Source organism: Podarcis cretensis (assembly GCF_951804945.1).
Source record: "Podarcis cretensis genome assembly, chromosome: 3".
In the NCBI taxonomy this organism is placed as follows: domain Eukaryota; kingdom Metazoa; phylum Chordata; class Lepidosauria; order Squamata; family Lacertidae; genus Podarcis; species Podarcis cretensis.
The window spans coordinates 125,194,258-125,218,083 of NC_137172.1; the positions used below are offsets into that span (position 1 = coordinate 125,194,258).

The window sequence follows — 23,826 nt, forward strand, 5'->3', positions numbered from 1 at the left end:
AGTTGAATTACTGAAATAAATGAACTTTTCCATGATATTCTAATTTTCCAAGTTTCACCTGTATATACACATGCTAAAACTTCGTGATTTGATGAAGCGGACTGCAGTTCAGGAAGCTTCTGCTGCAACAAATGTGTTAAGTCATTCGGATGCCACAAGACTTTGAAATGTCCCAGTTTCACCATGGTTGCTTCAATTCATTGTCTTGTGCATTTGTAGAAATTGACTTTTCATGGAAATAGACTACAATTGAACATTTTCTGCAAAAAAAGAATCTCTTTGCATAATTTCTTGAGTCTTTTCCAAAACTGCATTTGTCCTCAACTAAATTCCCTTCCCTTTCCTAATAGGGCAAGCTCAAGAAGATAGTGTATAGTTTAAGTTTCAAGAAACGGTCACTTTGCATTACAGATATCCGAAACTGCACCTGCTAGCTGCTAAATCCCACCAGAACCACTGACAGACAGACAGACAGACAGACAGACAGACAGACACACACACAGAGAGAGAGGGGGGGGGTGGTTGTGCTGCCTTTGGTGATCCAGATTTCACAGAAGTCTAGAAGGCTAATCCTGCTTTAACCTACATTTCATCATCGATGCCTCTGAGAACAAGCATGGCTGAAGATGCTGTCTGAAGAGCCAGTGCAACTGTGCTCATTGTAAAATGCACCTCAAATCTGAAAAGCACTTTGTCCTTGAAGGAACATTTTTCTACAGCCAGGCCATACAGATGCGGATTGGGCCAGCTGTGTTATAGAAGGATACTTTGTGTTCTAAGTAGGAATTCTCTGGGTTCCAATAACACTGAAAAATAAAAGGGAAAGTGCTCCATATTTGCCAGAGTAATACCTTTCTTTTTATGTTTTTTAAGACTTAGATTTCTGGACAATTTTAAAGACCAATAATCATTTGCAGGTATTACTGATCCATTCAGTTTTTATTGTTATATGTTCATCACACTCAATGGAGACTGCAACATTCTTTGCCCAGTTTAGACAACTGCCACCTTCTTAGCTGAATATTTCTTGTAGATAAGGACATTGAACAAATGTGATGGATTAAGGGAGGGGCCCATCTAACCCCCAGCTTCCTGTTTTCACAGTAGCCAACCAGCTACCTATGAGATGCACAGAAGCACAACAGCAGTCTCTCCAGCTGTGACTCCCAGAAACTGGTACAGGCAAGTTGCCATTTACGTGAGTTCAAGGCACACACAACTGCACACACATGCAGAAGTGGGCCTTAAAAGCGGCAAAAGCGGTCCTAAAAGAACACGAAAATTGCAAAAATGGCACAAAAACAGGCGCCTTTGCACTGACTTTTGAGGCCAAATTCCACAACAATCATGCCCTCCATTCTACCAGGTTTTGATTTTGCCCACTTTATGCTGTCCTCTAAAACCAGTGTCCACACAACTAAATTTTACTCAGAGCAGAAATGAGGGTCTGGTTTGGAACAAATTTCCCTTTGGGATGAAGATAAAATTTAAACGGAGGGGAGTAGATCTAGGAATTCTGAGTGTGGGAGCACAGAATAGCAAGGCAGCGAGGCCAATGAAGTGCACAAGTGCCAAAGTCACTGGATATATGTCTTTATTCCCTAACACCTGGAGCCTTCAAATCAAGATGTATGAACTGGAATGCTTGCGTTCCAGCCTTGCAGTCTGAGCGCCACCAGTGCTTGAGACAGAGAAGATGCAAATTCCTTGACTAAGGAAGATGTGGGGGAAATTGCTTTCATGGAAAATGGAATAAAATAAACTGGCATTTTCCCACTAAGCTGATGCTACTGCTTGAACTGGAGAAATACTGTGAAAGACATATTTGCAAGTGTCTGAAGTTATCATAACCAAAGGGACACCTTCCATGGGTTCACTTTTCGTGGCGAGCTTACAAAGGAAAGGCCTTGCTTTACTTCCCTGAAGCTATTAAGATGTGTGTGGAAGTGACTGAAAAGACTTAAGTACAGCTTACTAAAGAGATTAATGACCCAATTCCATTACTTTCTAGCATAAGCCACAACTTGCTCTGCTGGTAATTGATGAATATACCTGTGAAGAGATCCAAGATTTAGAACCTCAAAGCCAAAGTGAGAGCATTTGGGTCAAAATTAAGGGAGAGAAGAATAACAGTGACCTCATTGTGGGAGTTTACTATAGATCCCCAAGCCAAACGGAGGACATAGATGATGCCTTCCTGGAACAGATGGCCAAGCATGCAAAAGGAAGGGAGATAGTAGTAATGGGGGACTTCAATTACCCGGATATTTGCTGGATGTCAAACTCAGCCAAGAGCATAGGGTCAAACAGATTCCTCACTGGCCTTGCAGACAACTTCGTTGTCCAGAAAGTGGGAGAAGCAACAAGAGGAACAGCCATTTTAGATCTGGTCCTAACCAATGTTGATGACCTGGTGGGGTAGAAGTGGAAGGATCAATAGGCGCGAGTGATCATGCTCTTCTGAAGTTTACTATACAGCGGAAAGGAGCAGCCAAGCATACTAGGACTCAATTTCTTGACTTTAAGAAAGCCGACTTCATAAAACTTAGGGAAGTGCTGGGTGAGATCCCATGGACAGTAATACTAAAAGGAAAGGGAGTTCATGATGGCTGGGAGTTTGTTAAGAGGGAGATAGTAAAAGCACAACTTCAGGCAATACCAATGAGACGGAAACATGGAAGGTGCCTAAAGAAGCCAGGGTGGCTATCTAAAGAACTTTTAACTGAGTTAAGATTAAAAAAGGATGTGTACAAAAAAAGGAAAAGGGGGGAAACCACCAAAGAGGAATTCAAACAAATAGCCAGCACGTGTAGACACAAAGTCAGAAAAGCTAAAGCACAGAATGAACTCAGGCTTGCTAGAGAGGTTAAAAGCAACAAAAAAGGCTTTTATGGGTATGTTCGTAGCAAAAGGAAGAACAAAGAAACCATGGGGTCACTCAGAGGAGAAGATGGTGAAATGCAAACAGGGGACACAGAAAGGGCTGAACTCCTCAATGCCTTCTTTGCCTCGGTCTTCTCCGATAAAGAAAACAATGCCCGACCTGAAGAATTTGGAGCAAATGATTCAGCAGAGGAAACACAGCCCAGAATAACTAAGGAGATAGTACAAGAATACTTGGCTAGTTTAGATGTATTCAAGTCTCCAGGGCCAGATGAACTGCATCCAAGAGTATTAAAAGAACTGGCAGATGTGATCTCAGAACCACTGGCAGTCATCTTTGAGAATTCCTGGAGAACAGGCGAAGTCCCGGCAGACTGGAGGAGGGCAAATGTTGTCCCTATTTTCAAAAAGGGGGAAAGAGAGGACCCAAATAATTACCGCCCAGTCAGTCTGACATCAGTACCAGGGAAGATTCTGGAGCAGATCATTAAGCAAACAGTCTGTGAGCACCTAGAAAAGAATGCTGTGATCACCAATAGTCAGCATGGATTTCTGAAAAATAAGTCATGTCAGACTAACCTGATCTCGTTTTTTGACAGAATTACAAGCCTGGTAGATGAAGGGAACGCAGTGGGTGTAGCCTACCTTGATTTCAGCAAGGCATTTGACAACGTGCCCCATGATATTCTTGTAAAGAAGCTGGTAAAATGCGGTCTTGACTATGCTACCACTCAGTGGATTTGTAACTGGCTGACTGACCGAACCCAAAGGGTGCTCATCAATGGTTCCTCTTCATCCTGGAGAAGAGTGGCTAGTGGGGTGCCACAGGGTTCTATCTTGGGCCCGGTCTTATTCAACATCTTTATCAACGACTTGGATGATGAACTCAAGGGCATCCTGATCAAATTTGCAGATGACACCAAACTGGGAGGGGTGGCTAACACCCCAGAGGACAGGATCACACTTCAAAACGACCTTGACAGATTAGAGAACTGGGCCAAAACAAACAAGATGAACTTTAACAGGGAGAAATGTAAAGAAACACCATCAGAGCACTCCTGACATATGGTTGTCAAGCCTCTGCTTAAAGACCTCCAAAGAAGGAGACTCCACTACACTCCTTGGCAGCAAATTCCACTGTCGAACAGCTCTTACTCCTCTCACAGCTAATCACCTGCCTCAACAGAAACCCTGCCCCCTCTGACCCTTGCAGATGGTTGGATAGTGTTCTCGAAGCTACAAACGTGAGTCTGACCAAACTGTGGGAGGCAGTGGAAGACAGGAGTGCCTGGTGTGCTGTTGTCCAGGGGGTCACGAAGAGTCAGACACGCCTAAACGACCAAACAACAACAAAAGGTCTTCAGGAGTCGGAGTTTGCTGCTGGTTGGTGGCCCGGTTCCTGTGTACCCCTGTTGGTGGTTTCCACATGTTATATCACATAGAACAGTGGTTTTCAACCCCTGTGCAGTGGCACCCTGGGGTGCCTTGCATGATGGTTAGGGGTGCCTTGGGCAACACTGCCCTCTGTCCCTGTTTCCTTGCTTCCCTCCCTCCTCTGCCTCCCAAAGGCTTCCACAGCTGCATGTTGCAGCAGCCTTGGCTACAGGCTCCTCTGGGAGGCACCTCAAGAGATTCGGGGCGGCAGCAGTGGCTGCCCAAAAGAATCGCAAGGAGAGGAGAGAGGAGAGGAGGCTGAGGGAACACTCCACAAGGAAGGGTGTTTGAAAAAGAGTGAGGGGCTGCCAGTGCTGCAGGCAAGGGGGGACCTAACTGGGCTCCTGAACCCCACGGGGGTCCCGCAGAAAGAAGGTCGTTGGTCAAGTGAGCCGTGGACCCAAGAAAGTTGAAACCCTCTGACACAGAATGAAAGCTTTCAGAATTGTGGGGCGCAGGGAAGCCCCCATAATGCTCTTGACTGGTCGCAGCTTGAACAGGAGCATTCCTGTTGGGGGATTTGTCACACTGCAGCATTTTGTTGCAAGCATCCATAGGGATGCAGCTGGCACTGTGGGTTAAACCACTGAGCCTAGGGCTTGCCGATCAGAAGGTCGGCAGTTCGAATCCCCATGACGGGGTGAGCTCCCGTTGCTCGGTCCCTGCTCCTGCCGACCTAGCAGTTTGAAAGCACAAAGTGCAAGTAGATAAATAGGTACCACTTCGGTGGGAAGGTAAACGGCATTTCCGTGCGCTGCTCTGGTTCGCCAGAAGCGACTTAGTCATGCTGGCCACATGACCCAGAAGATGTATGCCAGCTCCCTTGGTCAGTAAAGTGAGATGAGTGCCGCAACCCCAGAGTCGTCCACGACTGGACCTAATGGTCAGGGGTCCCTTTACCTTTAATACCAAACTTCGGTGGTTGGGAAGCAAAGCAAAGCAAAACCACCCAAAACAAGTCAGTCATTTCTGCATACTTAGGGCCCTTTCCCCCTCCTCCCAGATACACAGAAGCGTATTAGTTTGCAAACAAGAATCTGAACAGCCTGACAGTACCAATATTCCAGGACTTATGAAACATTGAGAGTGTCAGTTAAAAAGGGAGGGGAAGAATTAGGGATTATTAGTCTATTTGAACCCCTAACAACTTACAGTATCCTGGCAATGGGGACAAGGGTCTGGGAACACAAAGAGCCACCCACCCAGCCAGCCAGCCAGATGCACTCAAGGGGACTGCTTTCCTTTCCTTCAGTTTTATGGCATTCATGCAATAATAGTTTTTAGAAGCCCAATTTATGCAGGAAAAATGTCATGCAAATCTGCTGACTGTACATGTACTGTAAGCAAAACACTAGGAGGCTGTTATGAAACACCGCTGGCTTTCTGCCAAAGAGTCAGTCAGTCCTGTACACACTTGATGTTCTTGGACAAACTGCAGCGATGGAGAAGGGTGGGCTGTAGCTCAGCAGCAGAGCACCTGCTCGGCATGCAGAAGAAGGTCCCTCTTGGCAGGGCTGGGATTATCCCCTCTGAAACCCCAGAGAGCTGATGCCAGCCCAGTATTGAGAGAGATGAACCAGCAGCCGAGCTCAGCAAAAGGCAGTTTCTCCTGTCCCCATGTACTGCACAGAGTGGTTTTTAAACATGCCACACCAGAGGACTCAAATGAATAGTGCCCAGGATTTTGCACTGGGACAATCAGACGATGATGACTTCTTATCGGATATCCTACTGGAGCAGGAATGGATACTAACAGAATACTGAACACAACAACCCAGGACTGATTTTCTGTCACCTCCAAGACTGTATGCAAAACTGTTATCAAACTTCTGCACCAAGTAACCAAATTCTGCAACTGGCTTGAATTGGGCAAATCTACACACTTCCTCATTTTACCTCATTTATTCACTTTCCAGCAGTCATAGGGATGAGCCAAGGAATTAATTACACACAAGGCACTGAAGCCCCACCATCTGCCCCATGGAAACTACAGTGGTACCTTGGGTTACAAACGCTTCAGGTTACAGACTCCGCTAACCCAGAAATAGTACCTCGGGTTAAGAACTTTGCTTCAGGATGAGAACAGAAATCACGCGGCGGCAGTGGGAGGCCCCATTAGCTGAAGTGGTACCTCTGGTTAAGAACAGTTTCAGCTTAAGAACGGACCTCCGGAACGAATTCAGTTCTTAACCCGAGACACCACTGTATTCCTTTCACTTTGGAGACTTCATCGGGCATGGGGGAGGTTGAGCAATAGTCAGTGTCAGCCATGTTCACAGTAAGCCCATTGAAATCAATGGACTTAAGTGAATTACTTTAAGTACTCAGACTATGACTTGGCTGGATATCACCCACTGAATATGTACATTGGCAACCAGAAAAGCCAATGAAAGCCAAGACCAAGACCACACCTTGTAAGGGTGCGCTGCAACCTCAGGCTCCCTTGCAAAGCCCAACAAGCCCTGTGCTTCGAACTGTGAACCAGCTGTTTCAAACCCAACTGGTTTTTCTAAGCAGCAGTAGGAATTTGTTGTCTGAATTTACTTGCTTTACACTTCACCCCATTCCTTTGTCATAGAAGGGACATAGTTGGAGGAGACCGTGAGGGTCATCTAGTCCAACCCCTGCAATGCAGGAATCTCAGCCAAAGCATCCCTCCCTCCCAGATGGCCAACCAACCTCTGCTTAAAGACCTCCAAGGTAGGAGAGCCCAGCACCTCACCAGACAGTCCATTTTCCTTGTGTGTCCAGGTCTTTTCACACTGCTAGCCTGAGGGCAGGGACTTTGTTCATCATATTGATATGTAAGCTGTTCTGTGAAGCTTTGAATGAACGAAGGAATGAATTCTTAAGATACAAGTTGAAGTCTGCACCCACTACCACACCCTGCAGTTCCTTTGAGTTCCCACAGAAACATAACAGACAAAGAATCAAATTCATGACATGATTTTAGGTAGGGTGATGTTGCATTAAGCTTTTAGACACAAATATTTGATGCAAGAACTCATCTAGCACAGAACACAGAGACAACAGCTGTATGTGGCACAGTTAAGAAGAGGTTAGAGAAAAATGCTTAGCTTTCTGCTGTTTAAAATTAGAACAGGAACTGCAGCGCATAACGTGGTGAGACAAAGGTATTCATTATTTAAAACAATGAATCAGAAGCCAAGCTTGGTGCACAGATGACTCTGCTCAGGTTACAGCTGAGAATCCTGCACCCACAAGAACGAAGCCTAGGAGAGCAAATTTCAGATAACACAAAACAGACGAGGAGGAGTCACTCATGCAGCAACCTGTTCGTTAAAAAACTGCCCCACTGAAAAGAACACAATAACACACACAAAACTTTTTGATACACCATGATCTATTGCAAAGTATATTTACTAGGGAAAACAGGAACAAGAACAAAAGCTCAATGTTGTCAGAAAAGCCTCTGGGCTTTGGACCAACAACCCACATATTGCGTTAGTCAGGTCTTTCTCCAGAGAGAAGATTTCCAGCAAAAAGGAAACATGAATGCCCATAAGTAATAATAATAAAAATAATGATAAATAATATATTATTTATACCCCGCCCATCAGTTGGGCGGCTCCCAACTGAATGTTAAAAACACAATACAGCATTAAACATTAAAAACGTCCCTAAACAGGGCTGCCTTCAGATGTCTTTTAAAAGTAAGATAGTTGCTTATTTCCTTGACATCTGATGGGAGGGCATTTCACAGGGCGGGTGCCACCACCGAGAAGGCCCTCTGCCTGGTTCCCTGTAACTTGCCTTCTTGCAGTGAGGGAACTGCCAGAAGGCCCTTGGAGCTGGACCTCAGTGTCCGGGCAGAACAATGGGGGTGGAGACGCTCCTTCAGGTATACAGGACCCAGGTCATTTAGGGCTTTAAAGGTCAGCACCAACACTTTGAATTGTGCTCAGAAACGTGCTTGGAAAGTATAATACAGTTTAAAAATAAAAGGCAGAGGCAAACCTGATTTAAACAAATGTGTAGAAAATCACCTGCTGCTGACTTGGCATTATGAAATGCTGCACTCTCTGTGGTATAATCAGGATCTCCGTAATACTGAGAGATTGCTGGAAGATAGTGGTAAAGTCCCACTTTGCTGCTTACCTATAGGATTGACACTGGCCAATTGTTTCAGAAAGCAACTTTAAACTACATTATGCACTGCTTAATTGGTAGGTACTAGTGTCCTTTCATAGGGACGCGGGTGGTGCTGTGGGTAAAACCACAGAGCCTAGGACTTGCTGATCGTAAGGTCGGCGGTTTGAATCCCTGCGGCGGGGTGAGCTCCTGTCGTTCGGTCCCAGCTCCTGCCCACCTAGCAGTTCGAAAGCACCCCTAAGTGCAAGTAGATAAATAGGTACCGCTTTATAGTGGGAAGGTAAACGGCGTTTCCGTGTGCGGCGCTGGTGCTGGCTTGCCAGCTGCAGCTTCGTCATGCTGGCCATGTGACCTGGAAGTGTCTTTGGACGGCGCCGGCTCCCGGCCTCTTGAGCGTGCAACCCTAGAGTCGGTCACGACTGGCCCGGACGGGCAGGGATACCTTTACCTTTAGTGTCATTTCAGGGCTTCCAACTGCTTACAGCAGCATGGAGTGAAACAAGGAACAAGGAAACAAGGGGAAAGGGGAATTCTTCTGCTAGCTCCCTGTATTTTGCTGTACAATTCCCGCTTGACACCTGTAACCAATACCAGGATGCCTGAAGGAGGCAAAGGTCTGGTCCAAGGGGGGACAGAACACAAGGGTTCCGTTATTATCTATCGGCACAGCCAGTTCTCAAAACGGGAAGTATGATCTCCTCCAGGTTCCATGAATTCATGGAACACAAAAAAGTAAGTGGAGCTCCATCAGATCGTTGAGGAAAATCTTTCAGGCCATAAGAAACTGGCAACATTTTGCCAGGAATGTAAAGATATAAGTTAAGATTCCTGCACTGCAGGGGACTGGACCGGATGACCACCAGTCTTCCTTCCAGTTCTACAAGTCTATGGTGCTATGAAGGTAGTTAAACCCTACAAAGGGCTATCCTGTTTGTAGGCCTCAAAATCAGCAGCAGGGACCGAGCCTTAATTCACTAATGCTGCAGCTCTAATTCCACTTACCTGAAAGTAAGTCCCATTGAATCCAATAGGTCTTACCTCTGAGCAGACATGGTCAGGATTGTGCTGGGCGTGAGCTAACAGAGCCAAGCATTACATGTGTATCTTACCTGTGTCGTGTCTTCCATTAAGCCCCTGATCTTCTCCACCACATCCGTGCGCCGGTGCTGACGGAGAGCACTGATCAGCTGGGCAAGGCTGGCTTCAGAGCCCCTGATGGTCCAGTGCTGTAAAGCTGCATAGGCCCTCTCGTGGTCTGCAGAATAGCTGCTGGTGAAAGCAGCCACCTCCCGCTCGCTTGCATTGCACAGGAACTGGTAGATCTCCTTCCACTGGCTTCCAACTTGGGCTGCCACCAGCTTCAGAATGTCAATGCCTGTTTGACGGGTGATAACCCAAAAGAAAATTGAATTTTGCTTAGTATTCCCAGGGGTCATCGTTGCATATTCGGACCAAGCAACAAGGTCCCTCACAGCGGTATTTCAAAAGCTTTTTTGTAGTCTACTGGTTAATATTTTTTCTGAACCAGAAGGTTCATTGAGAGGCAAACACCAATGCTCTAGCTTTCTTAATAGTTGATGGTGCCACCTTATGTCCTCCAAAAATGTGCCAAGTTGGGGATCCTATGAGTAGCCCTGATCATTGCCTCATGCAGTTATGGCAATGCTACTTTGGTTCACCTAAATTTGAAGGGTTTTAAAAAATGGGTATTATTGCTTGTGCTTCTGCAATTCCCATACTGCAGAGATGGTCAGACTTTGGACTTTCAGGATCTACTTTGTTTTTTACTAGAACCCCAAGTTCTATCCACTGGAGTCTGGCAGTGGTGAGTTGGGCCCATGGGGAGCAACATTCCCCCATGACTGAAAGGATAATAATAGGACGAGTTTTGGGATTTGAAAAGGATGGATGACCTGGGCCACCTCTGGAGAAAGCTTAGTAGAAACTGTCTCACTTATCTATCCATACAGAACCTCAGGGCTCCACAGGCATCCAGAAGGCACCCTTCCCCATTTCCCTCTATGTGAAGTTCCAGAGGAGAGAACATGAGGAAAATACCTCTTGCAACCTGTGGATCCAGCTTACTTTGGGCTTCAAGATGCCTTTCCCATATGCCATAAGTGGTGGGAGGGCTCCTTTAATTTGTCTTCATTGCCAAAGGCTGCCAGCCAATTGTCTTCTGCTTCCCGTTGGCAATGGAGCAAAGGACAAGGAGACTTGTTTGTTGCCACCAGGAGCATGGAAGCCATGCACCACATAGAATTTGAAGCTGAAAGACCAAGATATATATTAAATTGAGGAGGACTGAAGATGATAGCCATTATTTCCTTTCCACCTTCAACACTTGGTTACAACTCAAATCTATTTCAGAATTACTCTGGCATTTATGCTGATGCCAAATTCAGAGAGACTGCACAGCCAACTCACTAGTATAAGGAAATAAATCTTTCCTTTTATTGCAAGCAGTGACCTTTCTATTCAAAGAGCAGCTTTAAAACAAAACTCAGGGACCAGGTACCTTGTTTAGTACTGATGGAGAGATGAAAAATACAAACGCAACATATGAGCTGAAGTCCCAGCATGATAAGGCATTTTGGCCGCAAGTCTCTCAGAACACAGGTGTGAAATGTGCCCCCATTGCAAACCGGCTGCACAGAAAGCACCTCTGCAGTTTCAGAATGGAGGTCTTGATCAAGCAAGCCAACAGGCCATTAGAGCCTCTTCTGGCTCATCAGTCTTCCCTTCCTCAGGCAGACAGCCTTGTCCATGCCCCAGGGGGGCCGCCCTCCCACTACCCCTGTAGGACATTGCAGCGGTCCTTTGGAAGAATATATGCAAGCCAGGGGTCTCTCTTTGGATCTGAGGAATGCTGTGTTTGTCAGTGCCTCTATCAAGTGGGGGTGATCCACCTCCATTCGCCCTGCCAATCTGCTACCATCAGTGGAATTCAGTGGGTTCGAGGAGAGTTCCCTTAACAGTATTGAAAGAATCTCTTAAGGGAACTCTTGCCAAACTCACTGAATTCCACCGACTGCAAGAATCTTCTGACATTGGAAAACAGCTTTATTGCAGCATGACATTTTGTAGTACAGAGTACTCACAGATGCATGCAGTGAGCTCCAGTCCATAAACTTATGCCACAATAAATCTACTACTCCTTAAAATGATTGTTTTCTCTGCAGTCTAACAACTCCCTCACAGCAATCTTTACAATACTTTGGTAAGTTAGGCAGACTCTCACATCAAGGGGGTGTAAGACTGTGGCTTGCCTCAAGTCATCCAAATGTCATAGACCAAATGGAGCAAACAGCACGCAGACCTAGGGGTGGGAGGAAAAAATCCTTAAATAAGAGACACGGGGGAATGATTAATGGACTTCAATGTCTGTACACTAATGCGCAAAGCATGGGAAATAAACAAGATGAGCTTGAGCTCTTGCTACAGCAAACTAAATATGACATAATAGGCATCACTGAAACCTGGTGGGATAAGTCCCATGACTGGAATGTAATAATGGAGGGATACAATCTATTTCAGAGAAACAGACCAGACAAGAAAGGAGGAGGAGTGGTGTTATATGTCAGGGATGTGTATACCTGTGAAGAGATCCAAGATTTAGAACCTCAAAGCCAAAGTGAGAGCATTTGGGTCAAAATTAAGGGAGAGAAGAATAACAGTGACCTCATTGTGGGAGTTTACTATAGATCCCCAAGCCAAACGGAGGACATAGATGATGCCTTCCTGGAACAGATGGCCAAGCATGCAAAAGGAAGGGAGATAGTAGTAATGGGGGACTTCAATTACCCGGATATTTGCTGGATGTCAAACTCAGCCAAGAGCATAAGGTCAAACAGATTCCTCACTGGCCTTGCAGACAACTTCGTTGTCCAGAAAGTGGAAGAAGCAACAAGAGGAATAGCCATTTTAGATCTGGTCCTAACCAATGTTGATGACCTGGTTAGTGGGGTAGAAGTGGAAGGATCAATAGGCGCGAGTGATCATGCTCTTTTGAAGTTTACTATACAGTGGAAAGGAGTAGCCAAGCATACTAGGACTCAATTTCTTGACTTTAAGAAAGCCGACTTCATAAAACTTAGGGAAGTGCTGGGTGAGATCCCATGGACAGTAATACTAAAAGGAAAGGGAGTTCATGATGGCTGGGAGTTTGTTAAGAGGGAGATAGTAAAAGCACAACTTCAGGCAATACCAATGAGACGGAAACATGGAAGGTGCCTAAAGAAGCCAGGGTGGCTATCTAAAGAACTTTTAACTGAGTTAAGATTAAAAAAGGATGTGTACAAAAAATGGAAAAGGGGGGAAACCACCAAAGAGGAATTCAAACAAATAGCCAGCACGTGTAGACACAAAGTCAGAAAAGCTAAAGCACAGAATGAACTCAGGCTTGCTAGAGAGGTTAAAAGCAACAAAAAAGGCTTTTATGGGTATGTTCGTAGCAAAAGGAAGAACAAAGAAACCGTGGGGTCACTCAGAGGAGAAGATGGTGAAATGCAAACAGGGGACACAGAAAGGGCTGAACTCCTCAATGCCTTCTTTGCCTCAGTCTTCTCCGATAAAGAAAACAATGCCCGACCTGAAGAATTTGGAGCAAATGATTCAGCAGAGGAAACACAGCCCAGAATGACTAAGGAGATAGTACAAGAATACTTGGCTAGTTTAGATGTATTCAAGTCTCCAGGGCCAGATGAACTGCATCCAAGAGTATTAAAAGAACTGGCAGATGTGATCTCAGAACCACTGGCAGTCATCAGGGCAAATGTTGTCCCTATTTTCAAAAAGGGGAAAAGAGAGGACCCAAATAATTACCGCCCAGTCAGTCTGACATCAGTACCAGGGAAGATTCTGGAGCAGATCATTAAGCAAACAGTCTGTGAGCACCTAGAAAGGAATACTGTGATCACCAATAGACAGCATGGATTTCTGAAAAATAAGTCATGTCAGACTAACCTGATCTCGTTTTTTGACAGAATTACAAGCCTGGTAGATGAAGGGAACGCAGTGGATGTAGCCTACCTTGATTTCAGCAAGGCATTTGACAAGGTGCCCCATGATATTCTTGTAAAGAAGCTGGTAAAATGCAGACTTGACTATGCTACCTCTCAGTGGATTTGTAACTGGCTGACTGACCGAACCCAAAGGGTGCTCATCAATGGTTCCTCTTCATCCTGGAGAAGAGTGACTAGTGGGGTGCCACAGGGTTCTGTCTTGGGCCCGGTCTTATTCAACATCTTTATCAACGACTTGGATGATGGACTCAAGGGCATCCTGATCAAATTTGCAGATGACACCAAACTGGGAGGGGTGGCTAACACCCCAGAGGACAGGATCACACTTCAAAACGACCTTGACAGATTAGAGAACTGGGCCAAAACAAACAAGATGAACTTTAACAGGGAGAAATGTAAAGTATTGCACTTGGGCAAAAAAAATGAGAGGCACAAATACAAGATGGGTGACACCTGGCTTGAGAGCAGTACATGTGAAAAGGATCTAGGAGTCTTGGTTGACCACAAACTTGACATGAGCCAACAGTGTGACGCGGCAGCTAAAAAAGCCAATGCAATTCTGGGCTGCATCCATAGGAGTATAGCATCTAGATCAAGGGAAGTAATAGTGCCACTGTATTCTGCTCTGGTCAGACCTCACCTGGAGTACTGTGTCCAGTTCTGGGCACCACAGTTCAAGAAGGACACTGACAAACTGGAACGTGTCCAGAGGAGGGCAACCAAAATGGTCAAAGGCCTGGAAACGATGCCTTATGAGGAACGGCTAAGGGAGCTGGGCATGTTTAGCCTGGAGAAGAGGAGGTTAAGGGGTGATATGATAGCCATGTTCAAATATATAAAAGGATGTCACATAGAGGAGGGAGAAAGGTTGTTTTCTGTTGCTCCAGAGAAGCGGACACGGAGCAATGGTTCCAAACTACAAGAAAAAAGATTCCACCTAAACATTAGGAAGAACTTCCTGACAGTAAGAGCTGTTTGACAGTGGAATTTGCTGCCAAGGAGTGTGGTGGAGTCTCCTTCTTTGGAGGTCTTTAAGCAGAGGCTTGACAACCATATGTCAGGAGTGCTCTGATGGTGTTTCCTGCTTGGCAGGGGGTTGGACTCGATGGCCCTTGTGGTCTCTTCCAACTCTATGATTCTATGATTCTAAGTCACCTTGTGAGTTCATGATAGTGCTGAGACTTGAAGCAGGGGGAATGCCAGCTGATAAATAATTGTTCTTATTCACTATATTACGTCAGGCTTTCAACAAGCTTGAGACTTCCTCACTACAGAGTCTAACACCAGCCCAACTCAAGCCAGTACCTCTGAACACGCGTGGAGTGCCTTTCTCTAACAACAAGCTAACTAGGCTCAGCACACAATAACCCAAACATGGACAGAAAACAACACCACATCATAAACACAAATCACCTGGAAGAGCTTGTGAGGAGGACTGAGAGGGGGGCAAGGGGAGCAGGACAAAGGCAATTTAAAGCTGCAAACTAGTTTTGAATATTTGCAGACTGCTGTTCTCATTGAACAGATATTGCAGATCGGCTTTCCCCTTATCCCCAAATCGTAGCAGATGGCAAAGTCACAAATCCCGAGCTTTCATTTTTACGTACGTGAACTAAGTCTCATTAGACTGGGTGATATTTACTTGGGGAAAAATATTAAAATGATCATTTTGTAGGATATAAACATTTTCTATGCTACTACTTTCCATGAGATTATAGGCTTATGGATCAACTAAATCAAGGTTATGGATCTTAAAAAATAATAATAATCACATATGCTCCAATTAATTTCCTCCTTTATCTAAACCCTCCCTGTTTTATTTTCCATTTAATTTCCATGATTCCATCCTCCTTTCCTGTGCTGGCTTCAGTCCCCCCCTCTTTTATGGGGGGGGGTGCTTGGGAAAGATGCCCTCTGTCCCCCTGCTCATGAACACCCTACCTCATTGCCCCCTGTCAGCCCTGCCCAGTCCAGCTTTCTCCTTCAGGGCTCAACTTGCATAGTTGCCTCGAAGGGGCAAATTAATTACTAGAAGAAAAAGATAACAAATTGAAACTGAAAAAATATAAGGAAGTAAAACATCACCAAACAGGGTGGATTCAGTACCACCATCAGAACACTGTTCTGAAGTTTTCAGAACAGATAACAAAAAAGGTTTTGCAAGAGAAATTTGAATATAGGACAAAGAATTGTTACAAAATAGGACAAAGGTAATCTCAAAAATGTATGAAACTTTACTAGAGTGGGAGGTGAAGGATGAACAAGTAAAAGAGGTAATGATTAAATGGGCAATGGACATAGGCAAACCTATTCAATTATCATCATGGGGGAAATTATGGAAAGAGAATTGGAGATTTACAGCTTGTGAGACGATAAAGGAAAATTTGTTAAAGATGTTTTATAGATGGTATTTAACACCACGCAAAATATTTAAAATGTGTAAAACAAAATCTAAATTTTGTTGGAGGTGCAATCAAGCAGCGGGGACGCTCCTACATATGTGGTGGACCTGTGATAAAATTAAGAACTTCTGGGATTTGGTATATGAAGAGTTGAAGAAAATATTTAAACAAACTTTTGTAAAAAAACAACAACCCAGAAGCTTTTCTATTGGGAATATTAGATTCAGATATCACTGGAGAAAACACAAAAATATTCCTGTATGCAACATTGGCGGCAAGAATCCTAATTGCCAAAAATTGGAAAAACAAGTCAGACCAACAAAAAAAGAATGGCAAGAAAAATTATGTGATTATTTTGAGTTGGCTAGAATGACAGATGCAGTTAGGGGTCAGTCTAAACAAAAATTTCAAAAGGAATGGGGAAAATATAGAGATTATCTTAAAAAGCAGTGCCCTCAAATTAATACGTGGACTTCTTTTGATTAATTTTTGCAAAACAAATTAAGCTGTAAAAGTCTAAAATAGAAAGAAAAGTAGGAAAAAACAAAATGAGAAGGAAACAGTTTATTAAATATGAAAGTAGACGCGGGTGGCGCTGTGGGTCAAACCACAGAGCCTAGGACTTGCCAATCAGAAGGTCGGCAGTTCGAATCCCCGCAACGGGGTGAGCTCCCGTTGCTCAGTCCCTGCTCCTGCCCACCTAGCAGTTTGAAAGCACGTCAAAGTGCAAGTAGATAAATAGGTACCACTCTGGCAGGAAGGTAAACGGCGTTTCCGCGCACTGCTCTGGTTCACCAGAAGCGGCTTAGTCATGCTGGCCACATGACCTGGAAGCTGTACGCTGGCTCCCTCGGCCAATAAAGCGAGATGAACAACGCAACCCCAGAGTCGGTCATGACTGGACCTAATGGTCAGGGGTCCCTTTACCTTTTTAAACCCACGCTGAGGACGAAGGAAGTCAATTAGAAGAAAGGAAGAAGTGAAATATGGTGATATGTTTATTATTTGTTTAGTATTTGTGTCTATATTCGTACTTGTATTTGTACAGTATTTTCTTTTTAAGTTTATTCTTTTAGTGTCGTGTGTGTTTGTGTTGCAACAATAACATTTATTTTAAAAAAAGAAGAAGGGGCAAATTAAGGGCAAAGGGATCAATTAAGAGCAACAGACTGAAACAACTAGGAAAGGCAGCCCTTTCTGGCAGTGTGCGCCACAGTAACCTGTTTTGCTAAGAGTGGCTCCGGTTTGGTTCCCTGCCTTCCCTGCATCAAGCAAGCAAAGGCTAACAGGTAGGCTCCCGCCCCAGGATACTTGCATATCGCCATTACGCATTAGCCAGCTTGGAGGCAGCTATCGAAAGAATGCACTGGCAGGGTGACTCAGTGAAGACCCTGTAAGTTGCTTGAAAATCTATATTCCAGGAACTAGGCAGTTCATGCTAAACAAGGAGCCTCCCCTAGAGTGAAGTGAAGGCAGCGTCTATGTTTGTTTAAAAAGAAAAAGAAAAGAGTACAGCCTCTAGAGAAGCATTTGAAGTTGAGGAAGATGCAGTCAGCAGCCCACTTTCACATAATCACATGGAAGAGCTGTGTGTTCCCATTTGCCAAAAGTAACTGGAGGCGGAGAGAAGAGCCTTGGCTTTATGAATGAACACAGAATTCCCTATTCAGGCTTAATGCCAGAGGTGGGGGCGAAGCTGCAAGTGGGCCTGCCAAAGGGGGCACAAAAGTGTGCTAGAGGTAGAATTTTCTTATTGTAAATTTTAGATAGATTTCCACCCCAGTTTTTGTCAAAAGGCACATCCTCTTAGGGTTTTTGGGTGGGTCACATGCCAACTGTGGGCAAGACTAAAACTAATGGCAATGGTGGTGTATCACAGGGGGGGGAACGCCAGGAGCATAGCTTCTCTCTCTCTCTGGAGCTCCTGCTGCAAATATATAAAAGCGGTGGAAGTCTTAAAGCCATCTGTGATGTATACAGTGGTGCCTCGCAAGACGAAATTAATTCGTTCCGCAAGTTTTTTCTTCTTGCGAGTTTTTCGTCTTGCGAAGCACGGTTTCCCATAGGAATGCATTGAAAATCAATCAATGCGTTCCTATGGAGACCGTCCGGGGACAGAGGGGAAGTGCTGCGCGCCTTCCCATCTGTCCCCGGACCTGTTTAAAGCAAGGGGCGGCGGGGAGAAGATTGCTTCTCCCCGTTGCCTGCCCCGCAATCTCCGGGGACAGAGGGGAAGCGCAGCGCGTCTTCCCCGCTGTCCCCAGACCTCTTTTGAAGCAAGGGGCGGCGGGGAGAAGATTGTTTCTCCCCGTTGCCTGCCCCGCAATCTCCGGGGACAGAGGGGAAGGCGCGCAAGCATTGCGAAGCAAGCCCATAGGGAGATGCGTCTTGTGAAGCGGCTAAGAAAACGAAAAACTCCTTCGTCTAGCGAGTTTTTCGTCTTCCGAGGCGTTCGTCTTGCGGGGCACCACTGTAATCACTGATTCTGTATTTAAGTTTTGTAGCATAATATATTTTGGGGGAAGATTAAACCTGCTGAGGGGTCCATAAAATTGTGGCATAGTTTAATGGAGGGCTGGCTAACCTTTCCTGACCCAAGAGCTAAATTTTACCTTTGCCAGCATTGCAGGGACAGTATACCAGCAGCTGGGGTAGCCAGAAATGGGGGCAACCACCCTCCACAAGCCAAATAAGCCCTCTCTCTGCAGCTGATCTCCACCCAACTGTGCGAGTCCCAGTTGCGCAGCAGGCACTGGGCTCTGCTCACCCCAGCACAGCCTACTTTATTTTTCCTGGGAAGGGGGCAGATTGGGTCCCTGAGCTGGGGCTTAGCCATCTCTGAAGACAGCAATTCAAAGTAGTCCTGAGGACTCTCCACAACCTTGAGCATATTTCTATTCTGCTGAATAAGAAAACTAACTTGGAAGCCTGCATACATTTTTCAGCTGACTGATCTATCAACAGTATTATGATAGCCATTCTGGGCTTTCTTGCTTTATTCTCTGCTGAAGACAATGGAAATGTTATGCATTTATACTAGTATCCTTATAGGAACTATTTGAAGAACCGTGCCTTAAGTAATGCAAGAATACACCTGGCACAGACACAGGCAGGTAAGCCAGCAAATACACAAGAGCAATGGACCACATCAGCATTTGCTTTAACCTGCTGAGCCATTTTGAGATAACTACCACATCACAGAGGCTCGGGAGTTAATAGCAAACAGCTTTTACGAATATAAAGTTCGTCAAGGCACGCCACTCCACTTCCATAGTGCTTTAAGTTTAGGATCAAACCAGAGGCAACTTTTAAGCTGCTGTTTCGGAATGGCCGTGCTTCTTTCCAAAAAGTAGCCATGGGAGATTCCAATCTCTAGTTCTGGGGCAGGTGGAGGTGGGAAAGATCTTATTCCCATTGCTTGTTTTCCTACTCCAAGCTGCCATCCCATCTTGTCACAAAGCTGTTTTCCCCCAACTGAAAAATGCCAGCTTCAATAGCATGGTCTTTAATGTGCTGCAAAACTGTTGTTTTAAGTTAAACAGGATGAACAATTTCAGTTATGAACAGAATTCTCTAGGTTTCATTTGTGGAATTTGCTCGACATCACTCACCATGGCCATTGCAGTAGTAGATCCATTTCTCCCTGTTCTGAGTCAGAGTGGAAGATTTTCTCAAAACAGACTTTTCGACAATGGCACTGGGATCCTGCCGTGGTCCTTTCTTTAGAGTTCGTGAACTTTTACGGACACTGCACACAACGATCACCACCAGCACAAGCAGCAGCAGCAGCACGATCATCCAGGGCAGGTGCTCATTGATATCAAAATGCCTGTGGGCAGCCTGCCTTGGAGTGCCTCTCTTGGGGGGTTTGTAGGGAATGCTGGATTTCACACTGCCACTCATTTCCAGCGCTGGCTGTATTTTCAGGATGGGAGGGGCGTACTTATGGTAATAGGTTTGCTGGTGATTCAAAGGCGTAGCATATCCCATATCAGTCACGTTGACAACTACAGTCTCATTCTTTGAAGTCCCATTGTAGCTGTTGGTTGGCTCCACCATGTCAACGGACACATTTGGGGTAGGGGTGGCAGAAAAATTGGAAACCGAAGCATTCACACCTGAAAAACAAATGCAATGTTAGAGCAGCAGGTATAGAACCTACCCACTCTTACTGTAGCTCTGGCCCAAATGCCCTTTAAGTACGATTGATTCCTAGAGGACTTACAAAGGGGGTTCTCATTTATGTTATGTGAGTGCAAACAAATATACATATAACAGCATCCACAGGAAGAACTGGGTGGAAGGAGCAAGTTGAACCTCATGACCCATACATTGGTATCAACAACAGCCCCAAATTTTGTTTAATAGGGAATGCGCTTCTGGGAAAGGGGCGCTCTGTTGCTCGACTGCTGGAGGCCAAGACAGCCAGACTGAAGAGGTTGCGAATAATTGCAAAGGGCAAGGGAGATAGTTCTAGAATAGAAGGTCTGTATGTGGAAGCCTGTCCCTGATGAGATTCTGAACAATTTTTTCCAAACAAGTTTGCAAGCTGCTTTGATGATCTAAAAGTAAATCTATAAATAAAGCCCCAAATGTCACAGGCACAATTAAGCTTTCAGTTAAGTTTTGCAATATTCAAAAATGTTTACAACACCAAAACTAAAGAGCAAAAGTCAAACCAGCACCTTGCCCATTGTTCTGACAAAGTGTAGCCATTGTTTTGCAGGGATCCCCAACTTGCAAAAATAATCAAACATGCACATGACATTGAGCATGCTTTTTCTCCTTGTTCTAGATTAGGCATGACCAGATTTTATGGTGAAAGCCATTGATAGTTCATTACAAAGAAAAAGTGTCAGAAATGAATTAAGTTTTCTAAACATGCTGTGCTGAGACCAAGAGAATATCTTGGCTCAAGTCCGCCCACGTCTATTGCTTCGCCTCTTTCAGTTTGGCAGCCATGCTTTGTCAGAATGTATCGCGCAGCAATGGACCAGCATCTTATTTTAACAACCTTGATTCAGTCCCTCATATTTTTGATACGATACTTTGTTACCACAATCAGATCCGACTGCAATAGCTACATCTCGGTAATACGATGGATCCACTGAAGCCATTTTAAAGTCCCTGACTTACTTCCTCCTCTTTCTGTGGTTCCTTAAATTTATTTTTTACATTTCCTGCATATTCTAAATTATCTTAAGTTATTCATGTATTTTAAATATATACTCTTATAAAACTACAGGTTATTACAATAATCCTGCCAATGTTCTTATCTGTTTAGTTTGTAGATATTCAATAAACCATTTCCATTCTTTTATTAAAAGTTTGTTATCTTGATTTATTATTTTTCTGGTAAGTTTCAGCAAAACTGATCAGTAGCTTATTAATACAGTGGTACCTCGGGTTAAGTACTTAATTCGTTCCAGAGATCCATTCTTAACCTGAAACTGTCCTTAACCTGAAGCACCACTTTAGCTAATGGGGCTTCCTGCTGCTGCCACGCCGCCATTGCATGATTTCTGTTCTTATCCTGAAGCAAAGTTCTTAACCTGAAGCACTATTTCTGGGTTAACAGAGTCTGTAACCTGAAGCGTATGTAACCCGAGGTACCACTGTACTAAGATTAGCTGTTGCTACATTATGTCAGCTAGAAAGTTAACAAAAATACATTTTATCCCCCCAATACAATAGTTTATGTATTGAAAAGGACTGGAGGTATCTGATAACCACTGGGAATATTCCAATTGCATTTCAACCCAGTTTTTAGTTCATTCCAAAGAAACAGCATATATAGACTTAGATAATAAAATTATTCCAATTGTGATTTTTATGCTATGGCAAACATTTGCAATAATGGTGTTTTGATCCATAACAGTGAATGGACATTGAGTACAAACTGATTCCACAACCCTTGCTATGCAAGAGCTACGAAGGTTGCAGTTTGGATTGTATCCAAAGGAGGGATGCCCACCTGTGTGTCCCTGGAGGTGTCTACATAACAATATATAAATTTCAAAACAAAATGGAACAAGCCACCATTCAAATCAATCAGCACCTACTCTCCTGACTGCTGCAAAGCAACAGAATCGTGAACAGGATGGCGCTAGTCTGAAGTGTTTGGGATAAAATAAGATCTTATTTGATATAATCCCAGGCATATCTACCCAGAACTCCCACGGAGTTCCATGAGAGTCCCTGTGAGGGATGCAGGCATAGGAGGATCACAAGATAAAAGCCTCTCCCATCTCCATGGCTACAGACTGCTCAGAAAAGTCATGGCATGGTATGCTAAACACAGAACCACCACCAGGGCAGAAATAGACCCTGACCAGTGTGGAGCTGACCCAAGAGATAATTGCACCGCTTGGCAGCTGGAAGTGCCTCTGTACAGAAGGCATTCCAAAACACAGCTAACGCCTTACCAGCTCCTTTCTCAGAAAAGCACACTTAATTTTTTAAAAATTAATATTAATATTTTATTGAAAGAATTTCAATTCTAAAGAAAAAGTGATACAGAGAAAAAAGGGGGAAGTGAGGGCATGGGGGACGACAACAAAGATGTGTATAATAAAAAAGATATAAATATATACAAAAATGTAAGATACCATACTTCTTGCCCAATCTTGCATGCCCTAGCTACAGACGTTTGGCAATGCCGTTCACTTACCTTTGGAAAGAAAAGTAGAAGGAACTTTGTAATGTTCTCCACCCTTTTCCGGTCGTGACAAAAGCCCAGCTCCAGTCAGAAAAGCTGGTGAAAGTCCACAAGTGTTGTCTCTCTCTTTTGTCCCTGGTTTGATCACAACCATGTTTGCTTGTGAGCAGTCAGTGAATGTTTTGCATCTCAGCATGCTAGAAGGCACATCAGAGAAGCTGCCACGAGGGCAAGGTTTACACTTGACATCTTCTGTTTCAGTTCCTTTCTTTTTTAGGCCCCACCCAACGCGGCACACGGAGTAAGATTTGCAAGCATCACCGTCTCGAAATTTACCAGGTGGACAGATGCACTCACGGTCCGTCAAAGCAGTGCAAGGGGTTTTCTCAACCATCGGCGGCTCACATAGCTTTTTACATGGATGGCATCTCTCTATCCCATTTTCATGCTTTGTGAATGTTCCACTGGCACATGGGCTGCACTCTCTTAAGCTGGTCGTTGTGCAGTGCTTAGACACATAGGTTCCTGCGGGACATTTGTCACAAGTCAGCTTTGTGTTAGTGGCACGATCCAAGTGGCTGTATGTGCCAGAAGAGAGGCTTATGGCATTCTGTTCAGATGTCAGCTTTGACTGAGCGTCAGTGGTACCAAGGAACATAAATCCCTGAAACACAGAGATGAATGTAAGTTAGCTACAGACCATAAGGCAGGTCACAGCAAGCCGTATCAGCTTTACTCTATTTAGGTAACTGCATTTGAAAGACATGCTCGGCTCGCGGCCTGGAAGAGTTTTTGCCCATCTACCAATCCATGAGCCGAAGTTTACTGCCCTGATCGCTAGGCAGGTCATCGGCTTCTGAAGGGAGGAATACGCAAGCTGCTAAAAAGCTGCCAACAAAATGTCTACTAATGGCACTTTAAAGATTTTCCATAGCATCCTGACAGACAAGTATAGACCCTGTGGGGTTCTTCCTTACAGGCAGGTGTAACCCATTCCCTCTGAATTGCCTTTTGGAAAGCCTCTGGCAGAGGACTGGGGCAGAAGACTCTCTGAGGAGAAGCTGCCTTTGACCCTTTGAGCTGCCCCCATCCAGGAACTGTTGTCCTCCTCCTGTAGCCCTAAAACAGCCTCTCCAAGTGCCCTCATCTGCCAGAGAACATTAAGCAGCCAATGGAAAAAGGATCCAGGAAGTTACAGGCCTGTTAGCATAACTTCTGGGTAAATTGGTGAAAGAATCATTCAGTTCTGTGACAGGGTCAATAAACACATGGAAAGGAATGATCCAAGAGAGCGGAAAGACACAGTATACTT

At 44.7% G+C, this 23,826-nt stretch overlaps 1 protein-coding gene across 2 annotated transcripts in view; it reads right to left on the reverse strand.

The window, feature by feature from the left end:
* TNFRSF21 (TNF receptor superfamily member 21) overlaps positions 1-23,826 on the reverse strand; it is a 47,339-nt gene that overhangs the window by 11,567 nt on the left and 11,946 nt on the right. For both annotated transcript variants that reach the window (XM_079969869.1, XM_079969870.1), the window contains 3 exons: positions 22,527-23,178; positions 19,468-19,974; positions 9,540-9,805 (listed from right to left, as the gene is read on the reverse strand). In XM_079969869.1, coding sequence (XP_079825995.1) covers positions 9,540-9,805; positions 19,468-19,974; positions 22,527-23,178 — 1,425 coding nt within the window. The remainder of the gene's footprint in view (positions 1-9,539; positions 9,806-19,467; positions 19,975-22,526; positions 23,179-23,826) is intronic.